We start from the raw sequence: 16068 nt of genomic DNA, 5'->3' as shown, positions 1-16068 counted from the left end.
GACAGACGGACGGACAGACGGACACACGGACATGGCGAGCACAATAGTGCATTTTTTCCATACATGAGAAAATGCGCTAAAAATACGTGTATATTATTGCAATGTCTGACTGAAGTAGAATTTCATTTTCTTTAATGCACTCTAACATATATATTTATCCAAATAATCGACGACGGCGCGTGAAAATACCACCTAATGCAGGAATAAAATTAAATAACAGCTCGTGACATTAATAACGAAAATTTGTACACTGACGCTGAACCACTAGAAAATTTCACAATATACTTATCGCACTCTGATGACATACTAGTGAAAGATAAATTATCTATTTTTTCACATCTCGAGTTCCATTTAAAGTAAGAAAATGACTGTCATATATGGTAAACGTTCATTAGCGTATGAATAATTTAGCATCAATTTGTTTTTTCGAGATCATTTAGCAGGGAAAAAATTAGATCAGTACTCGCACTGCAGTGAGTGACAGAGAGCGCATTTTCTCGTCCGTCCGTGACGTGATGTCACGTACGGACGGACGGACATGACGAGCACAATAGCGTATTTTTTCCATAAAGAGAAAATGCGCTAAAAAGGAGTGAATAGACCAGAATTTAGTTTTTTTCATTCAAGTCTAGACTGTCGGCGGTGAACGCTCGAATCCAGTCACAGAAGCGGCCAAGTTATATGGTACGGCGAGCATGGCCTTGAACGCTGCCTCCCGTCTTGCGGTCTTGGTAACCGAGCTCCAATTTATTAATTAAAAATGTACTTACGGTTTTACCTGTGCTGAACAACGATATTCGTCATAGATCAAAATATTGTTTATTAAACCGTTAAACAATTTGAAAAGCAAACCCATTGTTTGTGACCTTCAAACGAGCGGCGACTATATAAGGCGACGTGACGCACGCAGCGGCTTCTAGTGTGCCGTGTGAAGTCGGTTGGTTCGTTAGCTCTACAAATCTCCTGTCGACTTCACTATCAATCATGGCGCCCATTCTTGGATATTGGGGTATTAGAGGCGTAAGTATATTATATCAAGCTCATAGCTGATATTTGGATGAAGTTGGGATTTCTAGTGTGGAAATTTCGCTTGATAATAGAGATTCTGGATCTGAAACAAGACTATTGATGCCGTGGCGTGAGTCGTTGCATCTGCAAGCCTAGTCAACCTTGAACAGAAGTGCAGCCTGTGAACGTTGGGCAGATGTTCCGATATTTATTCATGTGCAAATTGTAATCATATGCATTCCTGTACAATGCCACGTTGGTTGACGAGTATTGAATATTCACGTCTCACTTACATCTCATGGAATGGTATCGGATTTTGTGAGCGTTATCAATACATAGTAAGCCATGATGTGTCTGTGTGCAGTAGTTCTCCCACATGCCCTGCGGCTAGACTCTCAGAGGGTTAGGTGCGTAGTAAGTTTATGATGCAATAGTTATCATTCGACATATGCCGCACTTTTGCCCTTACTCAATTAAAATTGTATTGTATTCTTTATATCTACCATTTGTAAGGCTATATCACCACTTGATAACGTGCAAGCGGTTTAGATTTCGCTGGAAGTTTGTAGTGTCTTTTTCTTAAAATATACATTCTGTGCAAGGCCGGCTGAGGAAGATTAATGGGCATTGACTTCGAAGACAATGATTAATTTTAGTCTTGCTACAACGCGCGATAACGCTTTATGCATACAACGGTTACCGTGAGGTGTTGATAGGGTTGCCAAGTATACAGAAGCATCAGCTCGTCTTCCATATGAGAGTTATGATATATGCGAACTCACTGGTTATGCCAAGGTCTCTCGTTTGGTTCTTGTTACGTGACTTACTTCCCTTTTCTCCTTACTTCTGGACGTAATTTTTCGGGGCAGCCGTGAACAATTTCTTGGCAGGGGTAGATGACGTCTGTGATGTTTAAAAATTAAAAATTCGCGAGGTTTGTGTGACTACTACAATGTATTGTAGCTGAGGAGCTATTTGACATAAGCAATGCGATAATGACTCATTGGCCTAGGTTTATTTTCATAATCTACTTCTAATGATGCATAAATAAATGAGATTTTAAAACGTTAAGGTCTCGTTACTCCCGATGTCCCAATTGGTTCTAACAGTCAATGTCCGTTACAGTTGGCCCAGAACATCCGCTACGTCCTCCACTACACAGGCACGGAGTTCGTAGACAAGCACTACACCACTGAGTGGGCGGACGACAAGGAGAACCTGGGTTTGGAGTTCCCCAACGTAAGTTCCTCTTTATTCATAACGTGTGTGTAATAGATAAATTTGCAATTACATTTATTTTTTCAAGTATTTGTCAGTCTACTGAATATTGCTCTTTTTCCAGCTTCCATACACGCCAACCTCCAGGCTTTCCACAAGCGCATCGAGGACATTCCCAGCATCAAGAAATACCGAAGCTCTCCTGAATTCGCCAAAATTAAAGATAAATTCAATTGGCACACAGCAAAGTTCGGCAGTGGAGTCTAATTTCATTTAACTCAAGCCCCCCAGCATCAAGAAATACCGAACTTCTCCTGAATTCGCAAAAATTAAAGATAAATTCAATTGGCACACTGCAAAGTTCGGCAGTGGAGTCTAATTGCATCTAACTTTATCCCAATCATTCAACCATCCCACTCGACCAACATTTTTTGTTTTTGGAATAACATAAATAATTCCATCTAAGTTTAGCACAATAATTCACCCACTCTCTAACAACATTTTTTGTTTTTGAAATAAAATAAAATAAAAATAGTTTTCTTGCAGCCGATGTAAATTTATTTCTCATCCCTTTTGAGAAGAGATCAGAGTTATTTCACTAAATAAATATACCCGACTGACGAGATGCCAATTGCTTGACTATAACAAAAAATTGGCAGTGACCTGTCCCGAAAACGCCGGGACATTATTTGACAAGTTGTTAAGCTTCTTTACCTTGTGGAGTAGAACATTCAACTACGATGTAGTTATGACCCTTTCGTGCTTAGGCATATAATGCCTGCTGCAGCAATGGTCTCGAAATTGTCTCTTGGGACATCTAGAATTTCATACGTTGATTAATTCAGCATTCCGAGACGAGGCATTTGTGTCATACTTCACATCAGCAAATGCAACTAGGTAGACATTTCCTATCAAAATTTTTAGCTGGTGGCGAGCCTGAATTAGGAACCGCCAAGGGCTCGGACCGAACGTAAATCAGCTTCACCCTTCAGTTATTGCTTAGACTGAAGATAACGGGCCTTCGGGAAAAGCTTTATTAAAATTTCGTATGTATTCCAAACGGAATGCTTATCTCGTGAACGAAACTAATTCTTGCACGGCATTTGTATAATGGAGCCTATTTATTAGAGAATTGCATAACGTAGATTGATGGTCGCTTGCCACTTAGGCGGTTACCAGTATTCCAATGGGCGTCTTATCGCGTTCCTGATATCGTGATAACACGAGTCCGTGAGTCACTTGCTCGTCAATTGAACAAAGAGGTACAGAACTCACCGGTTTTTACCAGTATAGAGTGGACATATCTGTCTAATTTATACTCAGTTTGGCGCAAATAATTTTGACAGTTTTATTATAAAAATTATGGGCATACCGCTCCAAGGGAGGCTGATAAGATGAAATAAAATGAACTGCAAATTAGAATAATCGAAAGTACTGAAGAACGTTGCGAAAAATTGACAGTTATTTTTCCAGCTTTTATTGCAATACAAAATTTCCGTTGACTATGTGAGCGAAATATTATGATATAAGCGCAGAAAAGAATGGAAAAATATAACTCAGTACTCACTGCAGTGAGTGACAAAGAGCGCATTTTCTCATCGACGAAAACTTGAGGTCACGGACAGACGGACGGACAGACAAACGGACGGACGGACGGACGTGGCGAGCACAATAGTGCATTTTTTCCATAAATGCGGTAAAAATTAAGAGGTTATATTCATAACGTTTATCCGAAGTCTGAAGTGCCTTAGGTTGATACTGAAAAGGTTAGTGATTACGTAGATGATTATGCATCGCCGGACGTAATTATGAAATGAAGTGGCCAATTATAGGAAGAAGAATTGTGATATGTAGACGTTATCTATATAATTGGTATCCGAGTTAACTATTTATGAGCATTTAAATTCTTAGTCAACATAATCCGAATATACCAGAACTTGTTTATCTCTGATTCCCGAAAGTCGAGATTAGTAAAAATAAATGAAGACGTACGAGAATTGAAAAAAATTAGTGACCCATTCAGCTATAAAAAATTCAATATTTATTTATCAAGGGAAAATTGTATATAGATGTGATGTTTATATGCAATGGACTTAATTAATCACTAAATTTCGAAAATTTGAAGGAACNGGGCCATACTTTCAAAACTCGCCAAGTGAACGTAAGTATTTACGCTCTATTTTCTTGTCTACGATTGATAGATTTTGCTTGAAAGGCCGTCAATGATTGGCTGATGAACTTACGATCTCTTAACTTTTTTTGAAAGTATGGGCCCTGATATGGCGATAGTTCAACGTTGACTCTAACGGCTTTTTATGGAATAAAGTTTTATTTGCCTAATAGACGTTGCTTAAGCGTTGTTTCAACGTTATTTGCTTGGCAAGGAAGAATTACATGAGGGACTAGTGAAAGATCTCAACTTGCGGCATTTGAGTATTCGTAATTATGAAGACAAAAGTGTTCACTTCATCGACGGAAATTTAAGAAGTCGCCGGGGCACAATTACAATCCGTCCATTGCAGGCACAAAGGTCAAAAATTTCGCCTGGGTTATTAAAGCCGTCAAGAACTTACATGCCAGTCTTCAGCGGTTTCTTAACCCTTTACGCACTGAATTATGTTTCAAAAGTGAAAAAACAATCTGAATTACTTTTCAGATCACGCGCAGTCTTTGTGTTGTACTGGCAGTAGCGGCGCGCCTACTCCATCGAACGTCGTTCGATTAATGATTAAAATAATTAATAGTGGTAAGTGATCATTACACTTGCGTTTGCCACACGTTGTTGTAAGTGATCATTACACTTGCGCTTGCCACACGTTGTTGTAAGTGATCATTACACTTGCGCTTGCCACAATTGTTTACTAAGCAACAAATGCCACCCAAGCAGTCATTGTCTTCTTGACAGGCTCCGGTTGTGATGACTTCACTCGCGCGAGTTATATCAAATGGCAGGCACCATAAATTGTAGGTTATCGGTGGGCATCTGAAAAATAGGGTATCGTAAGATACATAATCCCTTGTGAATCAAGTCACGAAAAGTTCAAGAATCGGCAATAGGCCATGGGCCTATTTCTTCAACGCCGACACTTCTATTCTATTCTATAATACTTTTAAATTGTATATAAAGTCTGTGATAATAATTGAGATTCTCGTATACTTCTAGTTTTTAAGTTTGTTCTCGCCTGATTATAGACCGAATTAAATTAGAACAACAATTAAATTAGATGTTGATATTGCAAAAATACAACCCACACAGATATAACATCATCAACCATTTTAAGCATGTCTCAAACAGAAAGACTATAAGTAGACGCTGAAAGGGCTGCTTAGTCTGGTTTTGATAAAATATTATCTTCAATTACATTCTGTATCAATCATTATAGCGACACGACTAGCGCCTACGAGCTGTCAGATACAGAACTGGTGTAAATATCATCACTAAATTTTGAAGTTGATATTCGTGACGTTAATACATACGTTATTGCTTTTTAAATCACTACAAAAAATCACTATTTCACATCAATTTTCTGTACGATGGAGGAAAAAGTAAGTAAGTTCAAATGTACGATTTCTACTCGTACGTTTGGACTTACGGGAAATTGATTTCATGTTCGGCGAGTTGCTTGGTAGAAGTGAGCCTTCCTTTGGGCCAGCCGAGCGACCCTGGGACGTTCACCAGCTGATGGGAAGTAATTCATGTATTTATAAACATCGTAAAATTTGACCAAACATCAGATGTACATTTTCAGGTAAATAGGAAATAGAGACCTTCTGAGCCCAGGTACACTGAAGGTCTTTGGTAAACAATTATTTGAAAGGAAAAACACTCATTATTTTCATGATCTTGATAATAGATTCATTCACTTTACTGACTATGAAAGGCAGATTAGTGAGTAGAAAATTTAAAGTTGTTACTTTAACTGAAAAAGTTTATTTTATAATCCTCCCGCACGTGTAACGCAGGTAAGTTGAATCATAGTGGATGAATTTTCGAATTTTGTTCATTAAGCAAACAAAATTGAAAATTCTGCTTCTTTGCGTAGATCAAAAAGTGAAAACGTGACTCTTGTGATTGTATTAGGAATTTTATGCAATTTTTATGCTGATGTGAACTTAAAACTAATAAAAGCTGATTAGTCATTCATTATAACTGTAAATTTTAAGCGGGTCTCACTTTTAATTCAAGTATCAAATAAATTATGTTTGTTAAAATAATAAGAATAGATGTACGATAACATATCACTTAACTATTCTGTACTATAACCTTTAAAACTCACCGTAAGGCTAACTACCAGCAGTTCAGTCACCGCCATTGTTAGCCAGCGTTGCCAGACGGGTTTTTCCGGACAAATTCCGCGACTTAGTTTTTTTCAATTGCGTTAGCCAGTTAAAATTTATGATAGGGGTACTTCCTAATTAAATTTTAAAACTGCAAAAAATGAAATGAAATTTTTACATCGGAACCTACAAATATACTAGTATATATTGAGTTAAAAGTCTTTTTTGGCCTTTTTTGTATGCGGACTTGGCCGTTTTTAGGCCATCTGGCAACCCTGATTTCGTCACTACGAATTTTGAATCCAAATGGTATTATTAAATATATTGTTTTTCTCTGCAGGTTGGCAGCTTTGAATTAATATTTCTCCTGTTCAGCTGTTGCATGGATTAATTTTACAGCAATCACCATTTTTTGTAGGCACTTTCTGCTGAATTCATTTGACGAAAAAATTTTCGCATGAGGCAACATGGCGTCTATGATTGAATGATCTCTCGAGCATAACTAGACTCTATTTCAAAGAGCCATTTATATTCAAATCTTAATCCTAATACAATGCTCACTTGTGCTATGTAAATGTGAACAATTAATGAATATAATATAAAAAAGAAAATACCGGACCATACAGAAGGCACTTTCGGGACTGAAATCTATACATGAGAAATTTCCAAATGTGAAGGATTGAAGATGCACTGAAAGCCAATTTTTTCATAAACATGGAATGAAATTGTTGACAAAATTATTTAAACCTTCTTCGCGGTCATGTATTTCTTTTTAATTACTAATTCAACTGGAAAGAATCTGAATCTTTAAGACTAGAAAATAGTGCGACATTTTCTACACTTTCAGGAACTTAGAAGCAAAGAAAACGGCAAAAAATTTACCAGGTCTTAAGAATGAAAACTTTTCGGAGTCCAGCTCCATAGTCAGTTCAAAACCTATAAGACAAGCAAAATCAATTAGAAAACTAAAATTCACATTTAAGATAAAAACCTAAATTGACAAAAAATCTACACTCTATTGTGCACGAACTGTGCTCCGGCCCGCATCTATTACAACTGTGAAGGCTGGCGAGACACGTATACTGTACACATTTTCTACACTGTATACATTGTATACATTTTCTGCACTGTATACATTGTATACATCTTCTACACTGTATACATTTTCTATTCTGCACAAACAGTACCTCGGCCTACATCTACAACAACTGTGGAGGCTGGCGAAACTCGTGTTCTGGATACATTTTCCACACTGTATACATTGTATGCATTTTGGGCACTGTATACATTTTCTACACTGCAGAAACTGTGCTCCGGCCCACATCTAAAAAAACATATGGAGGCTTGCGAGACACGTGTACTGTATACATTTTGTACACTGTATACACTTTCTACACTGTATACATTGTATGCATTTTCTACACTGCAGAAACTGTACACTGGCCCGCATCTATTACAACTATGGAGTCTGGCGAGACACGTGTACTGGATCACGAGCCACAGGTGCTCTCTGTCTGCAGGTGTTTGAATTAGTCCTGCCTTTCAATCTTATTTTTCGAGGGGACATACTGGATGCTTCTTAAATGATCTTGTATGTAAAATTATCAATCGTATAATGATGCGATAATAAATCTTATTGTGATATCATACTTCATGGAATAATTCAGGATTTTGAGGTAACTGTTTTTTAAGCGCATTTTCTCATTTACGGAAAAAAATGCTCTATTAAGCTCGTCATGTCCGTTCGTCCGTCCGTCCGTCTGACTGTCTGTCTGTCCGTGACTTCACGTTTTCGTCGACGAGAAAATGCGCTCTCTGTCACTCACTGCAGTGAGTACTGAGTTATATTTTTGTTTGTTTTGAGAAAATTTTGAAGTTTAAGCACTAACGTTTAATACCATGTGAGGAAGTATTTTATTTAAATATGAATCTTTCTTGAAGTTACTGCAACCGCTGTAGTTTTTAGTTAATGCTCGGCGGAATTCATTTAGAACATTTATTTCGTGAATTAATAAACAAATGGCGTGAGCTGCGTGCATAGTTGTTTCTTACTATCGTCTTGGATCCAATTACATTAATGTTCTAGATAATACAAAATGGACTTTGGATACTGAAATTGGCATCAACTTTGACAAGAAGCCCACCGCTGAGCTCGCGGTGTCTGACTGCGGGTCTCAGTTGTTCGGTCAAGTTATTATGTAGGCAGGATTCCTTACATTTCTCTTCTCTGTCTCTCTCGTGCGGGCGGCCGAAGTCTTGTGTAAGCGACCTCTTGTCCGAGTGTCTTCGTTTCTGTTATTGTTACACGTAAATTATTTTGTCCATATTACTTTATATAGAATGGCTAATGTGTACGTAAGAATCTTGTAGCCTATGTAGCGACCATTGCTTCATTAATTATTTGCTCAGCATAATTTCGTCTAATGATTGCCAAGATAATTATTGATTATCCATTTACGCTTGTCTTGGGGTCTGCCAAGACCCATTCTTGTCCACCTGGTGGCTGGGATATGACTATTAGTGCAAGATATTCGATATGTTAGTGCATCTACCCCGGCATACACCACTAACAAAAAGAGTTGTGGCTGTCAACGCCTAGACTGTCACTTGTCAACTATACTTATTCAATGTCAATGTTTTGGGTGAGATATTGAATCAGCACTAATACTTTTTCTGAATGATTCAATTTATTTCGACACTTCTTTAGATCAAATGTACGATTAGACTCGTATTTTCTTATGTTTTCAATAATATACATATCTAATGTTTTCTTATTTCACTCCCACAAAAATTAGCCATTACTAGCTCGAAGAAAATAAGTGAGTTATGATGAGATCAAGTGTTGCACGTTTTCCTGCAACATTATGAATAAGGTTGTATTGCATGGATTGACACTTACTGATGCCAAACTTTCGGCTAAGTTGACCACCTTAGAGTTCCTATCTTTAAGGAGACTATATTTCTCATAGCTGCCTGGTCCATGCATTAAGTTTGGACTCCCTGGTGACTCCGGTAAAATTTTTCTAAAATGATAAAGAAATAGACAAGTTTGCATTAAGGTATCACAATTTTGAATCAAAGAATACTCAATATAAACTCAATGCGTTTCCCGAAGAGAATTATAAGTGATAAAAAGCCTGATTCAGACTCCGGTGCCAAACTTCGCCATTGGTAAGTGGAACTTGTCTTTAACATTTATGAATTCAGGAGAACTTCTGTATTTCTTGATGCTGGGAATGTCTTCAATACGTTTATGGAAGGCCTTAAGGCTGGCGTGGCTGTCCAGACATGAGGGCATGAGGGCCAAGTATCGCTCCAGCGTCTCGAAGAGAAGGAAATCTGCGATCATAACCTGTAAGAGGGAAGCCATTTGGCTTGTAATGCACAGTAACCGTGTTTTTAATTTATATTTAATTAAAGGTACAACTGTTAGCGCAGTTACTATTTGCTCCTGAGTAAAAAATTCGCCGATTTTAACAATCCAGTTAATATAAATTAGTTTTATAGCTTGTCCTCTGGTTTTGCTCACTCGTCATCTCGACATATTATATTTTGAGAGTTGTGAAACTAATGATGTGACCGAAACTTTCTACATAGGAATTCATCTAAGTAACAAACCCAATCTATACTAATTTGAGAAAAGTTCTCAATCCATCGGTTGGCCAGAATGAAACGAATGAACGAGTAAAATAAAATTCACTATGAGATCATCTTTAAATTCGCTGAGCTCTAGATGGAATTATATTTTATTGCATCACGTGTTAAGGATGGTTAGTCAACTCGCCTTGTCTCCGAGAATGTAGTCATTGCTCCCCACAAGCTTGGACAATTTCTTCAGAGTGTTGTCGACATTCTCCATGAAGACAACCTTTTTGGTTTCCTGAAATTTTGAAAGCGGAAATATTTTGAACCCTCCAGTGAAGATTCAGAATCACAATATACCCTCATCGGTAGAACAAACCTGTATTTCAATAGATAATTTTGCATAATACAAATACCAAGAAAATACATTCGACATGATCTGATGTATACGATTCTGGACGTCAAAATATGAAATATAGATATAAAATAAATATAATATATATTTATTATATAAATACTAATGGGCATTGGCATTTGGACTACATATAAGTCTTCTCTTCTATTACATTGATTCCAGCAACTACATTGGAACGACAAGATGAAGAGATCACTAAGTGAAATAAGACCACGGATCAGGCAATAAGTCCAGCAGCTATCTCAATCAATCGTCAGCTATGGAAAGATCGGGTTCCAAAGGCCGGATCCCTTGATCAAGTCACGAAAAGTTCAAGAATCGGCAACAGGCCATGAGCCTATTTCTTCAGCGCCGACACTTCTATTCTATTCTATTCTATTCTATTCTATTCTAAGACTTATCCATTTCGCGAAGCACTTTTTTGCACCTAGCTGTGTGGCCATACTGACCCAGTAAAACGACGTATCTATGTTACATTCAGGAAGTGGGTAACCATTTGGACAGTAAGATCCATTAATTTTTCTAATGTTACAATTCATTACTCACAAAGTCTGGGTCGTAGCATAGCATAATGATGGCTCCCAGAGCATCTCCAATGATTCCTTCAGCCATGTCCAGACGGATGCGTTCATCCTCAGTCGATCCCACCAGGTTATTCTTACGGGCGAGGTACCTCAAGGCCGCGTCAGCCAAGATTTTCATTGGCTGACGTTGGTTACTGCATAGTCTTGTAATAATAATACCAGCAAGTAAGTGTGGATGGTTAGAACGACAAGCCACCTGAGTTTAGAACAGGATAACCTCTTGGGAGTTCAGAATGGAAGAAATCTTAACCTTGTACTTCCCCTGTTAGTTTTACCGCGAGTTTGTATATACGCAACATAAATGATATAAACATCTGCATCTTCAACATCTAAAAATTATCACCGCAAGGTTATAACTTGCTGCTTGCAACCGTATTAAGAATAATTCATTATATGTTGGAAGCGAAGATTGGCGCTAAATAAATCTGAGTGTTATAGCGTCGTGGCTATGATCTTCCTAAATTTTGTCAATAGTTGGTCACTGATTTCATCAAGCATATTACCATATTTAAATTCATAAATTTTGTTTTTCACGGGATGTCGTGGATGTTAGTCGATACTTCAAGGACATATAGTCAATAGTTGGTCACTGATTTCATCAAGCATATTACCATATTTAAAATTGCATTCTAATCCATTATGGATGGTCTGTAGGTAAAAAAGCGAGAATTCAACATCACACTACTTTCGTCAAACTTTGCTTTAATATATATAATAAATTATACCAGATTTGCTTTACATTTATTCAAGCACTCTTCCCAGATCCAAACTATCAGGCACACAAGTCGGCAACACTACTGATAAGATAACAAAACAATAATGGTCATCTAATGATGAGTTTAGTAACAATTATTATTACTATAGATTTTAGTTAATCAAGATTTCTCTGCACTCTTTTAAGTAATAAGGTTGCATTTAATCAAATATTTGGATTCTATACTAGGCATTTATGCCAGAAAATTTAACAGAAGCCATTAGAATTGAATTATATCTATATGAGTATCATTTATAGGTGATGGATAATTGTACGGTTATAAATGTCTATTTTTTATAAATAATGGCGCTCATAAACTCCCTGCACATAAAGAAATAAATATGAAATGGGATGTTCCAAGCTTCCATTGCATAGTAGGCTATGCATTCACATGAAGATCTACTTCGGCTTATCACTACACAATCTCTTCGTTCAGGCATGATGGCATAGGCTATCAAGTCTATGCGCACTCAACATATAAACAAATTATAGCTCTATACAGATTCTTAAACTAAATTAAAGTACTTGCGATTACATTTTTCATTGAATACTCACGCCTCTGATACCCCAATATCCTAAAATAGGCGGCATTTTTATTTAAAAAATGCCAGAAGATCAGATCGTGCAATAACAGGACTAACTAGCCTGACTTCACACTGTATACTAGATGCCGCCGCGTCACGTCGCCTTATATAGTCGCCGGTTGGCGTCCTTCGGATCGCTCGTTTGAAGGTCGCAAACAATTAATGACTGGGTTTGCTTTTCAATTTTGACACACATGCTTTAATGTGTTGGTACACATTTGCAAATACATTAATCAGATATAAACGATTGACTAATTTATGCTCAAAAAAGAGGCCAGACAGATTCTCAAGGCCACGTTTTTCGCGCATTGTGATTTGGCAAATTGTAGAAATACCTGTACAGTGCTCGCCGGCGACAGCGCTTAGAAAAAAAAGACAAATTTTAACATTTGTAATTTTACAAAATTATAAATCACTGCTATTTCATTCCAGAATAATTGATCGGAAATATTTGCCTGTGAGCTATCTTTCACAATTCAATAAATCCATGATTACCTTTTATTTACCTTTTCTAATCTAGGGGAACAAGAAGCAGTTCACGTAGTAAAATTAAGGGTATTCACAAATTTTTGTTTGTTACGTGACAGGCTGGCATCGTCTATTCACAATTAGTGATTAAATATTTTTTTCCCAATGAGAGGCACGGATATCACATGTATTTATAGCTAAACAATTAAGCTTTTTTAAGATATAGGTGCCAAGCTAATTAATGTTTGGTATGGAGCGCTATCGAGGGAACGCTCTCCTGTTCTCAGGTTGATAACGCTCGTAGATTCTTATTATTATTGATCTTAGTATTATTGTATATTGAATCTTGATCGTAGATTCTTCTCGATATTCCGTTTTTCTTCTAACTACTCGTATACGTCGTATGATTTGACTTCAAATGCATGCAACCTCAAATGATACTGTCACAATACGAAGTTTTTTAGAACTGAATAGTTCGCCGGAAAATATAGGACTGCACATTTAAATTGTTTATTGTTCTCCTGGAAATTTGCTGGTTAATTTATGTATCTGATAATTTTTATGCTTATTTAAAGTTTGATGTCTTGGAAATATGATCTTCTATCATCTGAAAGAGGCCTCGTCGAATTTCATTTCGTTGCCATTTCAATTTCATTACAATATTATATCTACTGCCATGAGACGTCTGAAACTTAAATTAATATCCTTAAATTTCAAATATAGGTTATATCGGTATTTATCGATAAATGAGGGACTAAATCGATTATTCAAGCCTAAAAATTTAATTTTTTTTGTAAATGAGATGCTATTTTTGTAACCGATCTGCGCGAGCTATTACTGGAGATGTTCGCTCATTTATGACAATTGACAAAAGAGAAATTTGCTTATATAAAAATGCTTCTTAGACAAAGATACTTCTGAAGCAAATTCCAAGTTTGTCACATTCAGACGCGTAGCCTATCTACCATGCATTTATTTTGTTGCTTAGGTTCTAACTATTACGTTATTGGCTTTTCCTTCCCACAGAATTTTTTTCCCTAGACAAATCGACGATCAATTATTACTAAGTCAAGTTTCATCTTTACTGTGAACGGATTATCCAGTGTTACCGAGGAACACTTTTACTCAGCTCTGGCTCACGTTCTTCCTTTTTAGCGCATTTTCTCATTTATGGAAAAGAATGCACTATTGTGCTCGCCATGTCCGTCCGTCCGTCCGTCTGTCTGTCCGTCCGTCCGTCCGTCTGTCAGTCTGTCTGTCCGTCTGTCCGTCCGTCTGTCCGTGACCTCAAGTTTTCGTCGACGAGAAAATGCGCTCTCTGTCACTCACTGCATTGAATACTGAGTTATATATATTTTTTTCATTCACAAGCCAAGTCAACAACTAAACTTCTATACGTTCCACTATACACTATACGTTCAACAACTATACTTCTATACGTTCCATATAGAGTACTTTTACTGACTGCTTCTCTACTAATTTTCCACCTTCTTACAGCATTATATAGCACTAAATGCATCAAAATCTCAGGTTTGTCATTCGTTCCTTTATCGTGAATATTTGAGCCATTTTCGTGATTGCCTGTCATGTGTAGAATTATCCTGTCTGTCTGTTGAATTAGTTATTTTTTCTTAGCAGTATATCTTCATATTAAGCACTCGCCAGTGTAATGCCTTTAGGGATTTTTTACTGGACGCCATATTTTGCTACTATCGTCTTAACTGCGAGATTGCAATCGCCTTGTCCATCCGGTTTATCATATATATTATATTATATTATATTATATTATATTATATTATATTATATTATATTATATTATATTATATTATATTATATAATTTATTATATACTTCAATATATAATTTTTCAAATTCAACCGTCAAATCGACTGGCCAGATCAACGCCAGTTTCAATTTAATTTTAATAAATATCAGATGCATCTATTTTTGCATTATTTTTGGTCGATTGTGTGAGTCAATCGTAATTCCTGGCACTCGAGAATATCATACAATTTTAAAATTCACAGTGGCTGCATCCTTGGCATAGATGTCACTGAAGCTATTCCAAAACTGGGCTCTCCAAGAATTTAAAAGTAAAGAAAATAGCCAAAAAGTTCACCATTTCTTATAAGAGAAAACGTTTCGGAGTCCAGCTACATCGTCAGTTCAAAACCTAGAACACAGGTACAAACAATTAGTAGCCTAAAATTCACAATCAAGCAATTCACCTAAACTTGAGGACATTAGAACTAAAATCGAAGATAACAGAAATAAAAATGAGATAACATGTAGAGAAAGTACTATCTATTTACAATTTGTAGAGGATCTCCAATATTCAAAGGGGACCGTTCAGTCGTTTCAGAATTGTATTTTCGGTAATAACTTCTAAAATTTAACAGAAAATTTCACTCAACACAAGAAATTAATTCACATTTCATCTGCACAAAGGATCAACGAATTTCGTTGGAAACAGCTCATCTGTGAGAAATATTGATTATCTGGTAATTACTTCTATGATTCAACAGCAAATATAAAAAATTTCGAAGAATTTATTTAGCCCTGGAATATTTTTGTTATAACTTTCATGATTCTTTAGAAATTTAAAAGCGAAGAAAACTCCACAAAAATTCAGCATATCTCTATTGAAAACGTTTCGGAGACCAGCTCCATCGTCAGTTCGATCTAGAACACAAGTACAATCAGAAATTAATAAAGTTTGGATTTTAAAAAATACAGAAGTAGAATAATTTTCATGATTCCACAACAGTTGTATGCTAAGTTTTCCTGTAATAGGCTCATTGAGTTAATTGAAGCATAAATGGGATAGATGACCTTTCATCCTTTTCGGAATTCAGTTTTCGGTGATAATTTCCATGATTTCCGACATCCTCAACTGTCATAGAAATCTATTGAGCCATTTCAAAATTGGGTTCACTAATTTTCCCGGATGTCAGTTCAGAACGATCAAAAGTTATTATAGTGCCTACCCTTGGTGTATAAATTATAGATTACCAGGCTTTTAGGTCTTTTCAGTAGCAATATTAATAATGGACATATTTTTACCCGAGGAGTTTCCCATTAGGATACATTAAGCGACGGCGTAGTTTTTTTCAATTTATATGATTGGTCTGTTTATTTATCCTTTTCAGTAAATTATCATAATATTCATCGATTTTAA

At 36.6% G+C, this 16068-nt stretch overlaps 2 protein-coding genes and 1 long non-coding RNA gene across 3 annotated transcripts; 1 reads left to right on the top strand and 2 right to left on the bottom strand.

Annotated features, from left to right (window-relative positions):
* The first annotated feature begins 927 nt into the window (after positions 1-927).
* On the top strand, positions 928-2360 carry LOC125178025. The gene is made up of 3 exons (XR_007156758.1): positions 928-1020; positions 2134-2247; positions 2351-2360. It is a non-coding gene; the product is annotated as an uncharacterized LOC125178025 (long non-coding RNA).
* A 2362-nt stretch (positions 2361-4722) lies between these two features.
* LOC108682781 lies at positions 4723-6561 on the bottom strand. The gene is made up of 4 exons (XM_018172023.2): positions 6504-6561; positions 5820-5905; positions 4952-5209; positions 4723-4824 (listed from the first exon to the last, which is right to left on the bottom strand). Exons 1-3 carry the CDS (start codon positions 6537-6539, stop codon positions 4984-4986), a joined length of 348 nt encoding a protein of 115 aa, XP_018027512.1. The 5' UTR covers positions 6540-6561; the 3' UTR covers positions 4723-4824; positions 4952-4983.
* Positions 6562-9595: 3034 nt separating this feature from the next.
* Positions 9596-11203, bottom strand: LOC125178024 (glutathione S-transferase Mu 1-like). Its single transcript, XM_047880879.1, has 3 exons — positions 11048-11203; positions 10289-10384; positions 9596-9856 (listed from the first exon to the last, which is right to left on the bottom strand). Exons 1-3 carry the CDS (start codon positions 11201-11203, stop codon positions 9647-9649), a joined length of 462 nt encoding a protein of 153 aa, XP_047736835.1. The 3' UTR covers positions 9596-9646.
* Positions 11204-16068: the final 4865 nt, after the last annotated feature.

The sequence above is a fragment of the Hyalella azteca genome, unplaced genomic scaffold, assembly GCF_000764305.2.
Source record: "Hyalella azteca isolate HAZT.00-mixed unplaced genomic scaffold, Hazt_2.0.2 contig6503, whole genome shotgun sequence".
NCBI classification, from domain to species: Eukaryota; Metazoa; Arthropoda; class Malacostraca; order Amphipoda; family Hyalellidae; genus Hyalella; species Hyalella azteca.
This window is presented reverse-complemented; position numbering and strand designations above follow the sequence as displayed.